General features: G+C 41.9%; 1 protein-coding gene across 1 annotated transcript in view; it reads left to right on the top strand.

The window, feature by feature from the left end:
• Positions 1-13,691, top strand: part of TBX15 (T-box transcription factor 15) — a 90,640-nt gene extending 76,949 nt beyond the window's left edge. The window contains exon 8 of the mRNA XM_014884127.2: positions 11,534-13,691. Coding sequence (XP_014739613.1) covers positions 11,534-12,318 — 785 coding nt within the window. The 3' untranslated portion in view covers positions 12,319-13,691. The remainder of the gene's footprint in view (positions 1-11,533) is intronic.
• Positions 13,692-14,612: the final 921 nt, after the last annotated feature.

The following is a 14,612-nucleotide window of genomic DNA, read 5'->3' as shown; positions in this document are numbered from 1 at the left end:
ACATGTGATTCCTCCCTCCAAATACAAGGCAACCAGGATATATCGTGCCCCACAGCTCTTTGTCTCCTTGCTTTCAAGTACATGAACTGGGTGACAGGTGAGTAAATCACTGCTGTTTAAGAGCTGATATCAGCATAAGCTATTGAACCTCAGATCCTCTGAGACTTTACATGGCTGTGACTCGCCCCAATGTTTCCTCCTCTCCCCATCTGGAGCTTCAGTGTTATGATCTGCATGGTGTCATCTCATACCGTTGTATATTTATGAATTATAAACTTTTTTTTTTTTTTAATAAACTGATCCTTTAATTCTAGATCCCTCTGCTTTCATCAAAGTTGGGTGAATATGTGACAATTCTGAATAAACATGTGCAGAAATACAAGCTTTCCTTTTATCCCCTGAAATGTTTGTTGGGAGATTGCATGGGGGCCACGGAGACTTTTGGGAGTAGATGTGTCCCCAGCAGCTAAAGACCAGTGAGCTCTTACTGCAGAGAGACAAGATGAGGGCAACAAGAGTGGCCTCATGCCTAGGACCGATGAGGAGCAAGCCGTGGTTGTTCAGCCTGTGAGGAGAGACAATAGATAATAGTACTAAAATAAGATACTGTCTGTGGTGATAGGAAAAAATATAGTAGGTTCAAGTTACATGAAGTTTAAAGATGTGCTGTAACAGTTTCCTATAGGAACTGTGGAATTCAGTTTTGATTTTCTAGAGACAGATCCATCCTACTGTAATAGGAAAAATTACATTTTCTGGGGTAAAAGCTTGGGGCATATGCAGCATACATATGGTGTCTTCCTTGCTTTCAAGCTAAATTTTTCTGTGCTATGGATTTCTACAGATTTGAAACATTTCTTTTGTCACATGGTAGTTTTCTCATTAAATAAAAGTGCTGTCTGACTTTTCCAAGATGCTTTTTTCTAACAAGTCCAACTGAATTACTTGACCAGGTTAGAGATTTGGCTAATAAATATTACTGTAAAGATGTGATAATTTTTTGGAGAGTGTTTAATTTACTGACACATGTGCCAGTTTGGAAAAGTTAGTGTGTATTCTGAAATGAGAAGCTGACTGATCTCAAAGCTGATGACTACAAATATGCCCTCCAGTAAGGACAATCCCAGTATTACTCTGCAGAGTCTGCTTCCAGCATTAACTTATCCAGAGCTAAATGAATTAGTGCCGTTCCTAAGAGGTACAAATCCCAAAAATCCCATAAAGTGGTCACCAGTGATGGGGACAAAGATAGCAAGGGCAATAGAGATTGCTTGGTAACCTGCAAGCATGCAAACATGCTTCATTCAAGAGACTTTAAGTTTTCTGCTGTAACTAACTGTTTATCTCTTTTTGTGGGGTGTTAAGAGCTAAGGACAAATTTTCCCTCATCCACCTTCTTCATACATTTAATTATTTTACAGGTTTTTGTCTCCCCCTTCTGTGACTCTCAAAGTGAATAGCACCAATCATTCAATTTCTCTTTCAGTGGGAACTTTTCCAGGTTCTTAATCGTTTGTTTAAACACAAGTCTACACAGAATATTCCAGACACATCCATGTGATACAATTATCTAAAGATATTACAATTTTTTCCACATTATCCTTTGTGCCATTTGACCTACATCATAGTACTCTGCTCATTTGTTTAGGCTGGGCTACAATGGCTACAGACCCACCAAAATTGATACTTGGTGTGCTGGATGCAGCTGTTTCATGCAGGGATTGAATAACTTTCGAATCTGCACAATGATAGGTTTCAGCTGCCATGCAAACTGGAGAGTTTGATGTTGCACCCAGTCGCAGATGCCTGGTGCGACTGAATCTTGTGGTCCATGAGCTTTAGTTGCACGTGTTGCCATTGAAGGACAGCACATCAAGTCCCTGCAGGTCTGTGACCTGAGTGGTCACCATATTGTCCTATCAAGGGAAAGAACACACTGGCTCTGTTAGTGAAATCCCCTGGTTTGAGAACAAAACCTCTCTTTTGGAGAGCATAATCTGAAAGTATCCAGAGCTTTGCAAGAGTGAACACCATGTTGCACACAATCACAGTAGATCCGCAGCCAGTTTTGAAAGAAAGAAGTCGTCCCTCCCCCCCACCCCGAGAAAAACCTTTGCATGAAACACTCTGAAAATGGCTGTCCAGGAGCAGCTGACCTTCTGGGGAACAGTATTACCCACACTGCTTACTGCTAGTGAGAAAGGAGGCTTGGGGTTATTGAATGTACACAGCAGTGAGATGTGTGGAAAGCCAAGAATCTATTAAAGTCTTTAATTGGAATATATTTTCAAAATTTAGATTGAACCTCATCCAGATTCTCATTATTAAAAATATGTGGCTCAGTTTCTTGATTTTAAAAGGGAATGTAAAAAAAAAAAAAAAAGAGTGAGAGGAAAAAAGAAAATCGGAGTTCCAGTAACTCTGCATTATGTCACTAAGAGTAAAAAGAGCTATGGCTGGCTCATTTGTTATATCCAGTTTCCCACAGGATATTGTGATGAGCAGATCACTATCAGTGACTCTAAGTTTTGTGAGGACATAGAGACTCAAAAGGCACTGGGGCAATATTAGAAGACTGATCAGTGTCTAATCCTTCCTACGAAAGCTAATTACTTATCAAAAAATGAAATCCAAGGTACCCCAGCAGTTGGTAGGAAGAAGTACCTCCTAAGCAGAATTTCAGGACCAATATGAGAGTTGCATGATATGATCTTTCACTAGGCCTGCAGCACATAAAATTCACTTCATCATTAAATTACTGTTTTGACACATGCATACCAAATCTGCAGGAGTCAAACATCTTAAACTTGACCGGTCAGCTCTCAAGGCAGCTTTCCTTTCAAATGGGCTCTTTTCTTAAATAAGTACTTTTGCCAGGAACTCCAAAGGGTAGACACAGTAGATTCAACCCCTTCTCCAACAACTTGAGAATCTGCACTGATCTTGGAGGTTGGGAGTCCACCTCTTGGAGTGTCTGCAAAATTAGCATTAATGGTTCTTGAGATTAGCATTGAAAATTGTTTACAAGGGTATTGGAGGGAAAGTGTTCCTTGCTGGTGAGACAGCAGATGATATCTCTAGAGCAGCATGCAAACTGATTGACTATGGGTCCTACTGTCTCCTTCTGAGAGGGGAACAACTTAACTCTGCAGGCTTATGTCAGCGGGGATAAAGCACAAAAGGCTCCCTCTCCTTGGTGTGGAAGAGATTCAAATGTTTCATTTACTGCTGGAAAGGAACAATGTTTTCTTGTAGTAAGGATGTTTCCAGACAGACCCTAAGTCTGCACGGGCTATCAGCAGATGTGAGACAGATACGCTGAGCTGAGGTGTTGCTGCTTTTCCAGCTTCTCTGTCTGTAAACATTACCCTTTCTGGGCAAGCATCACCTCTGTCTTGCCAAAGTTTGTCTGTACTGCCTGTAATTTATTCAGTATAATACTCTTCCCCCATGGGGGTGGTGCTCAGAGAACTGCCCTGATTGCACCCATATGAAAACAAAATCCTGAATAAACAATGTGTACTGGTGTCAAGCAGAAGGAAGACTGAGCCCTCCAGAACCTCATCTGAAAGCATTGCAGGTGCCTGGAGGCAAAAAGAAGTAAATAAGTATTAAGATACTTTTGGTTTTATCTGAGATCTTAGATCCCAAAAATAGTGTCTCCCGAAAGAGTGGAGCTGCTTATGCCAAGAGAGGTTGAACCACCTACAAATTCATCTGACTGGCCCCTTGCCTCCCAAAGGCAGCCTTCAGTTCTGTCAGCAATGCCACTAGGATAATCTGGATACTGGTTCCCTTTGGAAATCAATTGTAAACAGTCTATGCTGTTGGCAGAGGTCAGATAGCTGGGTGTGGACTCAATTATCTGCTTGATTCTTTTGACCTTGAAGAGGATATTGGAAACAGAGTGATTGTTGCCAGAGTTATTGGGATCAAGTGCTGGTTTCTGCTGCATACTTCAAATGGCTCATAGATTGGCTCATTTACACAAAGCACCAGGGAACAAACTGCTTCAGCTTCTTCTAGGTTGCGCTGCAGACAGTTTACCTTTAGAGAAGGGACATTTTTGGTGCTTCATTGGAAAATTAAAATACCCTCCCAGATGTGATACAAGAAGCTGGAAGTCAAAGTCTGTGCCACTTCCTGATGACCTGAAAGGAGCCTGAAGTGCTCTGTTACTCCAGAGAGGTGTTTACTCTGAATTCCAGTGACTGAAGCCTAAGTCTCTGTTATCTGATGGGTGGTGATTAGATTTCACATGAATGACTAGAGGTGGGCAATGACACTTTGAATATTTGCACAGTTTCCTAAGAGTAGCACATAACTTTTGAATAGAGTAGAGTAGAGTAGAGTAGAGTAGAATAGAATAGAATAGAATAGAATAGAATAGAATAGAATAGAATAGAATAGAATAGAATAGAATAGAATAGAATATTGCATCTTCCTTAAACTTGCCACAGTATTTTGATATTTTTCCTTAGCTGTCTTGGTGCTCTGGATAAGGATGGGAATGGAAATCACATGTCTTGAATCATACTTTTTGTCCACATTAGAAAAGAAGGGTTGGTTTTTACCATTAGATCTTCAAAATATTTTATTTTGGAGGACGACTGAGACTAGTTTTATCTCTAATTTTCTGACTGCTCAGTTTGCCTTGCAGAAATTTGTAAGATGCAAAGGGAAGTAAAGTATTATTCTGAATTTTTCTACATCTACCATTAATTCCAATGATTCTTGTCATTTGAGGCAAACATATTAAAAAAGTACTTCTCTGTAATTTGCTATCTTTAACCAAAATTTCTTTTCATTCCTCACCTTTGTGCCATAGAGTACATACTTTCCCCTTGAATCTATTGCTGTAATTATCTTTTTTTTATGTGCTCTGTGAGCTGTATCCCAAAGAACTACAAAGCACTCTTTATGTTTCCTCTACAACCCAGCAACTTGGCACACAATAGGTTTTGAGTCTCGTTTGGGCCTTTTAAAGATTTTACCAGTGGATTCATAATTTGATAATTGGCCAAGGGCTCTAGAGAGAAAAAAGGCAGCTACACTCTGTGAAGAGAGAAATGGCTCTCATTCCCATGAAAGTGGGAAGTTTTCATTCCTAAAAATAGGGAAGTAGTGAAGAGAGTGTCAGGCATGTCACAGACCAGGTGGCCCTGCCCTTTCATGTTAAGAAGACAAGGAACAGGCATCAAAGCCATTTAGTATTCCTCGGTGGTGAAGAGGGAACTCAGAGGTGTAGTAATGGTGATGAAGAACCTTTCAGTCCTTCTGAAGATTTTAGTTTTGAGTTCTGGAAAGCTGGGAACGGGAGCAGAGACCTTGGGCTGCCATTTACACTTGCAAGGAAGAAGTTGCCATGATAGGTGAGAGGAGGAGTGACACCTGATATTGTGGCATTTAGATGTCTGAAGCCATCAAGCAGGACTGAGGCATGTGCTGTTTGAAGCAGAAATGGATCCAGGTTTGTGCTACGCCTGGCTCCAAAAGGACATGAGATCAGATAGTTACAGTGGCACACTCTGGCCTCGTAATCTGTTAGTCACACCACCTGGCAACCTGCACAAATCCTCCCTCCTGACCTCATTACTCCCTCAGATTCCCATCTTTGGGCAATTAAAAAAATTAATTTTTGTTCTGTGACCAAAGGTGAAGAAACTTGGAAGGCAGAAAAAAATTTCATATGCCATACTTAGTGTACATGTGTGTACAAGTGCACAGAATGGAGGTAGGATTTACCTTTTTGTTCAAATTTGTTTTCCTGCATTACATTTATTTACTGTTGTATCTGAGGATAGGACACTGCAAAACGCTGGGAAGAGTTGCTCTTTTTTGTGCTTTAGAAAGACCCTGTACGTATGTATCCAAGACTGTAGAGTCATCACAAAAACCAGACCTTTCAGAAATTACTTGGAGTACATCTGCATGGACAGGCTCCTCTGTGCTCCTTGCTGGCCAGACACATGCCAGCTTCTGGCCAGCTCCATTTGGAAAGCTGGAGAGTTGCATTATCATGGCTCTTTGCCCAAGTGAATATAAACTACCTCCCAGGAGAGCTTATTTACTCAAGTAAAGTGCCAGGAGGAGAGTTGTGAGCCAGGTGAATGACTTGTGGCCACAGTCCATTTTCCCTGCACCTCCAGGTGCTTGGACACATGCCTATCAGAAGACAAAGATGCCAACATCTTGGGCAGGTGTCAGAAGAGGGGCTGTGGCTCCTCCAGGAGATGGATAGGTGAGGTTGTGTACCTATCAATCCAAGCATATGCTCACATATGGAGGTGGAAGGAGATGGTGTGGCTGAGGTTGTGGACTGTGGGCTGGGCACAGTCCTGTGGACTCTTCAAAGCCTGCAGGCTGTGGGCTGGCCATGCTACCCCCTGGTTCATGTCTCACCAAAGCTAAACTAGCTTGTAGGTGGGAGTGGGCTAAGCTCTCTGAGAAGCACTTGCACTCCAAGAATAACTTTGCACTGCCTGACCCATCAAAACATAAAATCTTAAGACAAGCCACCTTGCTGTTCATATCCTTGTTAGAAAGTAAGGCACAAAGTCTGAGGAGCCACATCTGTTTGCAGTGTGACAGTGAATACCAGGTCACCCCTGTGTGAGACCAGCCGTGCTGAGAACTGCAGGCTGTGACCAAGTTGCCCAAACTTCTCTAAAGCTCTTGTCTGTCTGGTGAGACTCTGCCATTGTGCAGGGTATGGCATTCATGTTCAGGTGTGCTGTGCTGACAGCAGCCCTGCACTGAGCAAGGACGAAGAGGTTTGTATAGAGGCATTGCAGGTGATGGTAGCATCCAATGCCTGGAAATATTAGCAAGGAAAACATGCTGCAGTGGAGTCCAAAGTTTGATTTATGTGCACCTTTCAGATAAAGGAGATCCTGGGATAAGTTGTGGATCAAGTGAATAGTATAGTGTCATTTGCAAGAGAGATCCCAGAAAATTTTCTGTGCACAGTTGCTTCAGACTCTCTTGGTACTGATGCTGTCCCCACTATCTTGCTGTTGCCAGAAAACTCCTTTGGCTAATTCTGGCTGCTGGGAGATGCATTTTCCATCTGCACTGCAGTGTTAGAAGTTCTCTATGTGACCTGCATTCTGTGGAAGAGGTCCCTGTAGCATTTCAGATGCCCTGGCAGGCTGAATGTTTCCAAAATGTTCTAACTCTTCGTTTTAAGGCACATCACACCTATGGGCTATGTATACTTGGGCAGCAGTTTGCCCTGAAATTGTCCTTAACATAAACTCAGTCTAGGTAAAAGCAAAAGCAAGGAATTATTGGGAACATACAGGAAGACAGCACCATTACCGAGGCTTAGATGGACAGGAAGGACACACCAGTCATAAGCTACTTGAGATGATATTTTAATGGCAGTTCTTGTTGATACTCAGAGGAAAAGCTGTAATTTCTTCTCTAAGCCTTATGGGCATGTATCTGACCCTGGTGCACAGACAGCATTTCTATTTGATGTCACAAGAGGAAATGCTGAGAAGAGGAAGATTTGCCTTTACGTCCCACCCTTTCCACATGGTCTCCCTGTCTTCCACCATGATTTCATTCTTCTTTTTTTCCTGCTTCTTGGTCCCAGTTTGCAAATTTTGACTTCTCACACTTGATTGTCCTCCAGTTCCCCTCATTGAAAATGCTTCTGTCCTTTTGATAAGGTCAACTTAGTTATTCCTTGTATGCCAAAGGAACAAGCTCCTTTCAGAATGACAGCATGGCTTGGCTAAGCCTTGGACAAAATAGCAGGACACTGTGAGGACAGACACTTTCACCTGGCATGTGAGACAGGCTTCAAACACAAAGGAGGGGCCTTTGAAATTCTGAACCTTCTTTTTTATACAAATGAGACGCACATATGTGGAACCAATGTCTGCAGAGACAAAAAATTATCTTCTGGGGGCTGCTCAAAATAGTAATTAATCATGGTAAGTGTGGAGGTGAGAGATACTGTGACATTGCTGGTAAATGCTTTTGGTGTTGGCAAGTATTTCCAGGGGAAATGGTGGGTAGAGAAAAGGAGCAGAGGACAACTATCGAGGGATTCATTTATTCCTCTTAAATGTGGTCTCAGTTGACTTAAACCAGACCTAACATAGTTTTGTGTATCAGTTCAACTATATTGGTTTGTATCCATGCCTTCCATTAAAATGACACACACATCTGTTTTTCCAAGACTGTGGTATGGTGTGGATATATTTCTGGGCTTGCTGCCATCTCTAGGGGTACTTGGCTGACTTTGTAACAACTACAGACCAAGTTATAACTTCACGAAAGTCCAGGTTGTGTATGGCCCATACTTAGGGCTGCCAGCAAAGATGGCTAAGAAATGTTCTTCAGAGCAGAGGAGAGCTGGTAGAAAGAGAATGAGCTGAGACAGGCTTTGCATTGTATTATTTCCTGTTCCAGTTTTAAGGTGTAAAGATTACTCTGCAAATGATTAGGAACTACCTAATGTTTCTGCATTATGCTCTGTTGCAGCAGAAGTGTGGTGTGTCCTATGCTTGTGGTTGGCATTGGTAGCACAGCATACTTGAAAGAGAATTGTCAGGTTTGGCATTTGCTCCTGTTGATGGATCCCTTACCTCAGAAAAAGAAAAATCTTTTTTACTCTGTTTCCTAACTGTTGTGTTGCCACTTCAGGGTTTTCCTGTTGGCCTGCAAATAGGGATTATTCAAAGCAGAATCACTCAATCTCTCTTTGGAGGTGACCTGAAATGTGCAATTCTCAGTTTTGGAACCATTAAGCTATTCTTGAAACTGCTAACAAGCAAAACTTACTTTGTGTAGCCAAAGCCTCAGTTTTGGGTATGACTGAAATGTAGCTTCTCAGCAGATGAATAAACTCTAATGCTTGAGGTAACTGGTGTGTGCAGTTTTCTCCTACTGAGTTGATAAAGTTTAGCTCTAGGGCAAAGGATTATGAAATTAATGCATCATATTTAATAATTTATTCTATGTATTTTAATTCAAACTGGTCATTAAATACTCATACATATATACGTACGTATTTTTACTTACTTTCCAAATGCTGTCAGCAAGGGAGTCACTTTCTGCAGTTTGTTCATGAAATTAATGGTGTAAAGAGTCAAAAGCAGGATTACTGTGGGTTAACTACATCTCACTTTATGTTGTATTTGTTTTGTGATTATTTGACCTCCATATTTCAGGCTTGGATAACTAGATGATACATGAATTCAGCTGTCTGCCTGTTCTCCCTGTTGGAGGTTGTGCTCTTTATAGCGGGGCTAACAAATGGTGTCTGTAGTTGTGTTCAATCTCACCTTTATCAGCAATTTCAACTAAAAGCAGACAGCAATGGAACTACTTGTGTAGAGGCCAGCATTCCCTTCTGCTGACCTTACTGCAGTATTGACAACCTGTAACAGAGAGACAGGGAGATAGGCTGGAAGAGGTACCATCTTTACTTACCATAGCCAAAATAGCCCGAGGTTGTCTGACAGAGACATTAAATGAACCAGGGAAGTGTAGCCTTTGAAATAAATGCTAAACTAGAAACTTACACAACAAGCCTTTGAACTCTGGAGCTAAAATACATGAGCAAGTTTGAGCATTTGACTATTGTCAAGAAGTGAACGAGTCCATGGTGGCATTTGAAAATTCAATTTCTCTCAATTTCTTTCCATTTACTTTAATGGAGATTTGATGCAATGCTTCTCTTTTATGCTTCTGAATGAATGACAAAAGGAGCCAGTGACTCAGCAATAGCTGGTAAGCATTCCTCCCCATGGCTGGTAATGGGAATGACTGCTTTGATTTAGCAACACAGAAATTTGCCTTTTGTTAGTGTTGCCTCGGTCAACAGCAATCACTCCAGGCAGTGCTTACCCAGTGCTGTTTTTCTTCTTATTTTCTGAATCTAGGTTAAAAAAATTAAATTTAAAAAATCACAAATATTATTAATTTCTCAGGCTTACATTTTCACTCTCCATTCTGTTTCACCCTAGATGCATAAGAAAGAGTCAGATATAACCTCGCTTTCATTTTCACCATCGTATACTAACACAGAACTTTCTAGTGCATCTCTTAACAACTAGCATCACCTATTCTCTTTTCATGAAGCAATGCTGCATTAAAATATTCCCTGTTTTTTTTTTTGTTTTGTTTGTTTTTGGTTTTGTTTTTTTATGGTTTTGGTTTTTTCTTTTTATAGCAGATCCAGATTGGTCTCAAAATCCTACTGGATTTTTTCCCATAAGATGATACAAAAAAAAGTTGTCCCTTATTTTTGATCCTCAGTGTGCAATCTCTGCCTTGGTGAAATTTCATCTGCCCATTCAAACAGCATCTTTTCAAGTCCCTTTGTCGCTCATCTGTAATCTTCTACCTTGTTGGAAATGCTGCCTCCCAGTTCCTTTGCATCTGTTTATTCCCTGGTCAAATTTTTTCACCTTTGTTCTTTTTACAAGAGTCTCCAGTGTTGGTTGCCCTAATGCAAAAAGGGAATCTCATAAAAAGAGAATAATCAAATGGAAATAAAAGGTTTCACATCAGGAAACTGAATTCTTTTAAGCATAGAACTGATTTTCCTGTTTGTTCAAAGAAGTTTCCTCCCATGCCTATAAATAATCTCTTCTTAAGCTCAAAACTGTGCCATTGTCTTTTTCATAACCCTTACTTTCAGCTTGCTACCATTATTGGTAGTATTACACAGTATTATTTTCTCAGATCAGAGCATGTGAGCAACCCTGCTGTGCAGAATGGTCAGTTCCATCATCCATAGCATAAATATTGTATAATGCACTGATACTACTGACAGGCATATATATCAATATTTTGTTAACATCAGTGGTATGACATATGGAATCCCTTTTAAATTTTAAGCACATGATTGAAAATCCTGACGCATCCCCTTTCTGTGTTCTGTGGAACAGTATATAGCTTGAAACTGTGTCCCTTCATTTTAGTGTTACTTCTGGCTTGAATCAGCACCTCTGCACCGTGAGCCAGCTGACAAAAATGCTGAATGGTGCAGAAGTCCAACATGCTTTCAGCCACTTCCCACCACAAGCCCTGAGCAGATGATAAAGCATGTTTGCAGTGGGACCATACAGTTCACTGACTGGTGGTCTTCCTGCAGACCAGGAGAGAGGAGAAATTACCTTCTTTTTTACTTTACTTTTTTTTTTTTTTTTCCTTAAAAAGAACTAGATAAACATGCCTGGAAATGGCAGATCTCTTGACCGATGGAGCCGTCTTTCATCGCAGTTTTTCCCAATGCCTTGGGTTACTCTGTGGCAGGCTTGTTTCCCTCTCCCATTTTAAAAAGGAATAAAACGTCTGTTGAAAAACAAAGTTGTAGCAAAAAAGCAGAAGGAAAGAGCAAGGAATGCTATTTATAAAGTGAGGGCCTTTGCCAAGAAAGGCTGAGTTTTCCAGTGGCCATTTTACCACCCTTGCTTCTTTATTGAACTAAGCTTGTTTTTCAATCAGGCTGTCTCATTTTGCAGATGTGGTTCTGGGTGCTGAACATCCTCCTATGTGTTTTGTTTTGCAGGAGGCAGCACAGGAACGTCCCCGACCACCTCCAGCACGGGGACCCCGTCACCATCCGCTTCTTCTCACCTTCTCTCTCCATCCTGCTCTCCTCCAGCCTTCCATCTGGCTCCCAACACTTTCAATGTTGGCTGCCGGGAGAGTCAGCTTTGCAACCTCAACCTGTCTGATTATCCTCCTTGTGCCAGAAGCAACATGGCAGCACTGCAGAGCTACCCAGGGCTGAGTGACGGGGGCTACAACCGGCTACAGAGCAGCACTGCCGCTGCCTCGCAGCCCTCGGAAACCTTCATGCCTCAGAGGACTCCCTCCTTGATCTCAGGAATGCCGGCTCCTTCCTCCCTGCCCAGCAACAGTAAGATGGAGGCGTACAGTGGCCAGCTGGGATCCTTCCCCAGCTCCCAGTTTCAGTATGTCATGCAAGCAGGCAACTCTGCCTCCACCTCCTCCTCTTCACACATGTTTGGTGGTGGCCACATGCAGCAGAGCTCCTACAATGCCTTCTCTCTGCACAATCCCTACAACCTCTATGGATACAATTTCCCTGCTTCCCCCAGGCTGGCGGCAAGCCCAGAGAAACTCACCACCTCCCAAAGCACTTTACTCTGCTCTTCCCCATCCAGTGGGGCCTTTGGAGAGAGGCAATACCTTTCCACAGGGATGGATCATGGGATGCACATGATCAGTCCTCCCTCCAGCAACCAGCAGGCAGCTGCTGCCTGTGACAACAGGCAGTATGGAGCGGTTCAGGGCTCCTCCTCACAGATGTCTGTGCACATGGTCTAACAAGCCATGCCTCTCCTTGGCATCAAAGGCAGACAGACCTTCATCGTTCCCAGGGGTGAACTCATCCCAGTACTCTTTTGCCTTCAAACTTATAGTGGAATTAGTATTTTAATGATAAACAAGAACATAAGCCATCTAGGTGTGTGCCCCAGAACCTTCTAGAGAGCCTTGACTGACACCCATCGCAGCTTGCTGTAGCTCCAGATTGGCACAGGGCATCTGCTTTTTCTGGACATTGCAAAGAGGCCACAACTTCAACAAGAAGCTGGAGAGAAGCAGCTGAATTTACTGTTTATGCATTAACTTTAAGCAGTGTGAGCTTTCAGCGTGGAGGGACCCATCTCCTGTGTTGTCTCCTCCAAGTGTTGAAGAAGGGTAGTCTCCCAGGGCTTCATCCTCTGAAGCTGCACTGGTCATGGCTCTAAAGACCTCCCCCTTCGCAGACAGTTCCTCACTGCCAGAGCGGCTCAGCCCATTTCTGAAACCAGCAATGCCTATGGGTCCTTCTTCCACTGTAGCACAGGAACGGCACCACTGGGCTGGAGCTTCTCCTGAAGAGGTTTCTCATTTTCACCATGGCTCTGCCCAACCGGCTGTTTCTTTATGAAGGTCGAGCTCACCAGCACCCATCCCGCAGATGGAGATGGGAGAGAGAGGGGAGAGGAAAGTTTAAGCTCACAAACGAGCCTCAGACAGAAGTGGGGATGTAACTTTGGAGAGATGAATGGGGGGAGGGGGCTCGGCTCCTATTGACTTGACTGGAATTGACTACCAATGCAGCGAAACCGAATGGATGACAGCCTTTGTGGGGAATGTGTGTCTCCCACAGCACTCATCCCAGTGGGAAGGAACTGTCCAGACTGAGCTTATGGGGAAGAGTTGTGAGAAAAGAGAACTCTACAGGAGTGCAGCTGACCTTGCATGTGAGAGTTGCTGTAGAAAACCATTAGCATTTCAGGAACAGTGAGGTTGCCAACCTTCCACCTGCCACACGGTCTCTGTTTAACCAAATAGATCATTGCCTTTTAACATCTTTCTTTTCTGTTTTTTTTCTTGTTTTTTTTTCCTTTTTTCTCTTAAAATCCTTTAAAAATAAGAAAAGAATTTTAGCTTGGTGCAAGCTATGCATTTAAGTTGTGTGAAAATGCAAATACCAAGTAACAGAATACAGATATTATTGAGAGTTGTTGTGAGGTGTTGTAGATAAATGTATTTATATGCCTAGTGGGGTATTCAATATTATGAATATAAAAGAGGGCAATAAAAATGGTATGTAAAATATGTATGAAGAAAAAGCTGTATAAAGATTTGCCCTATGCACGGAACTCTAAGTGCCAAGCACAGAAAGCGCTAAATAAATCTTTGCAATTGTTCCCTCTGTGTTCTTCTCTGTCTGTGAGGCTTCCTCAGTGGTTTTCTAGAGACATTTTTAAAATACTGTCAAATGTGTTTGCACAACAGAGGGGGTGATGATATGATGCTAGATTGTGAAGTCCAGGCAATATTGCAATAAATACTAAAATTTTGTCTTCTCAAGAAATTTTAATAATTGAGTCCTTGGAATTTGTAAGTTGCCTTCTTCACAGAAAGTGTATCTCAAAACCAGCTAGAGTTGTAATTTTGATTATTGAAGAAGCTCTTCAGAACAATTTTTCACAGTGGGTACAGTGAATGATACTTAAAAATAGCAATATAATTTGCTTATAATTTTAAAATAATTTAAACATGCAATTTAGGAGTGTGTGCGAGTTTTTTATTTGCCCTATGTTTCTAATATGAGATTGAGATATTAACACTGAAAGCTGAGGGGAAGCTGAAGCCCCCTCAAGCCTCGCTGTAAGTCATGGCTGCAGAATTTACAGCTTTCCTTGTGTCAATAAACTTTTTTCCCTGCTGAATTGAAAAAGCACCAGAAAGGTAGAAAGACCTTTAAAGATCAATTCTGCAGGCATTTATTTATTTTTATTTTTAGAAGAGAAGATAAATATACCAATGCCATTCCCAGCTCTGTGCCTAGTCTGTCTGACTGTATTCTGGTTTTTACTGTGTCTAGTCTTAGGGTGCTGCTGTAAAGGGTAGGGGCGATTATGGATGGGGACAATCTTGTTGTCTTTTGTTTACCTCTAATAATGAATTATTGGTTTAATCTTGACCAGGAAGTTTTAGAGTCTTTCTAAAATCCTTTCAGAATCTTTCAGAAATGCCCTTCAACGAGTGCTTTGATGTTTGCTTTTGCGTTTAATTCCATTTTATGGCAACAATTTCTACAGGTTAATAGTATGTTGTGTGAACCA

This window comes from Sturnus vulgaris, chromosome 2, assembly GCF_052056855.1.
Source record: "Sturnus vulgaris isolate bStuVul1 chromosome 2, bStuVul1.hap1, whole genome shotgun sequence".
In the NCBI taxonomy this organism is placed as follows: domain Eukaryota; kingdom Metazoa; phylum Chordata; class Aves; order Passeriformes; family Sturnidae; genus Sturnus; species Sturnus vulgaris.
Note: the sequence above shows the minus strand (reverse complement) of the source record. Positions and strands in the feature narration are given on the sequence as shown.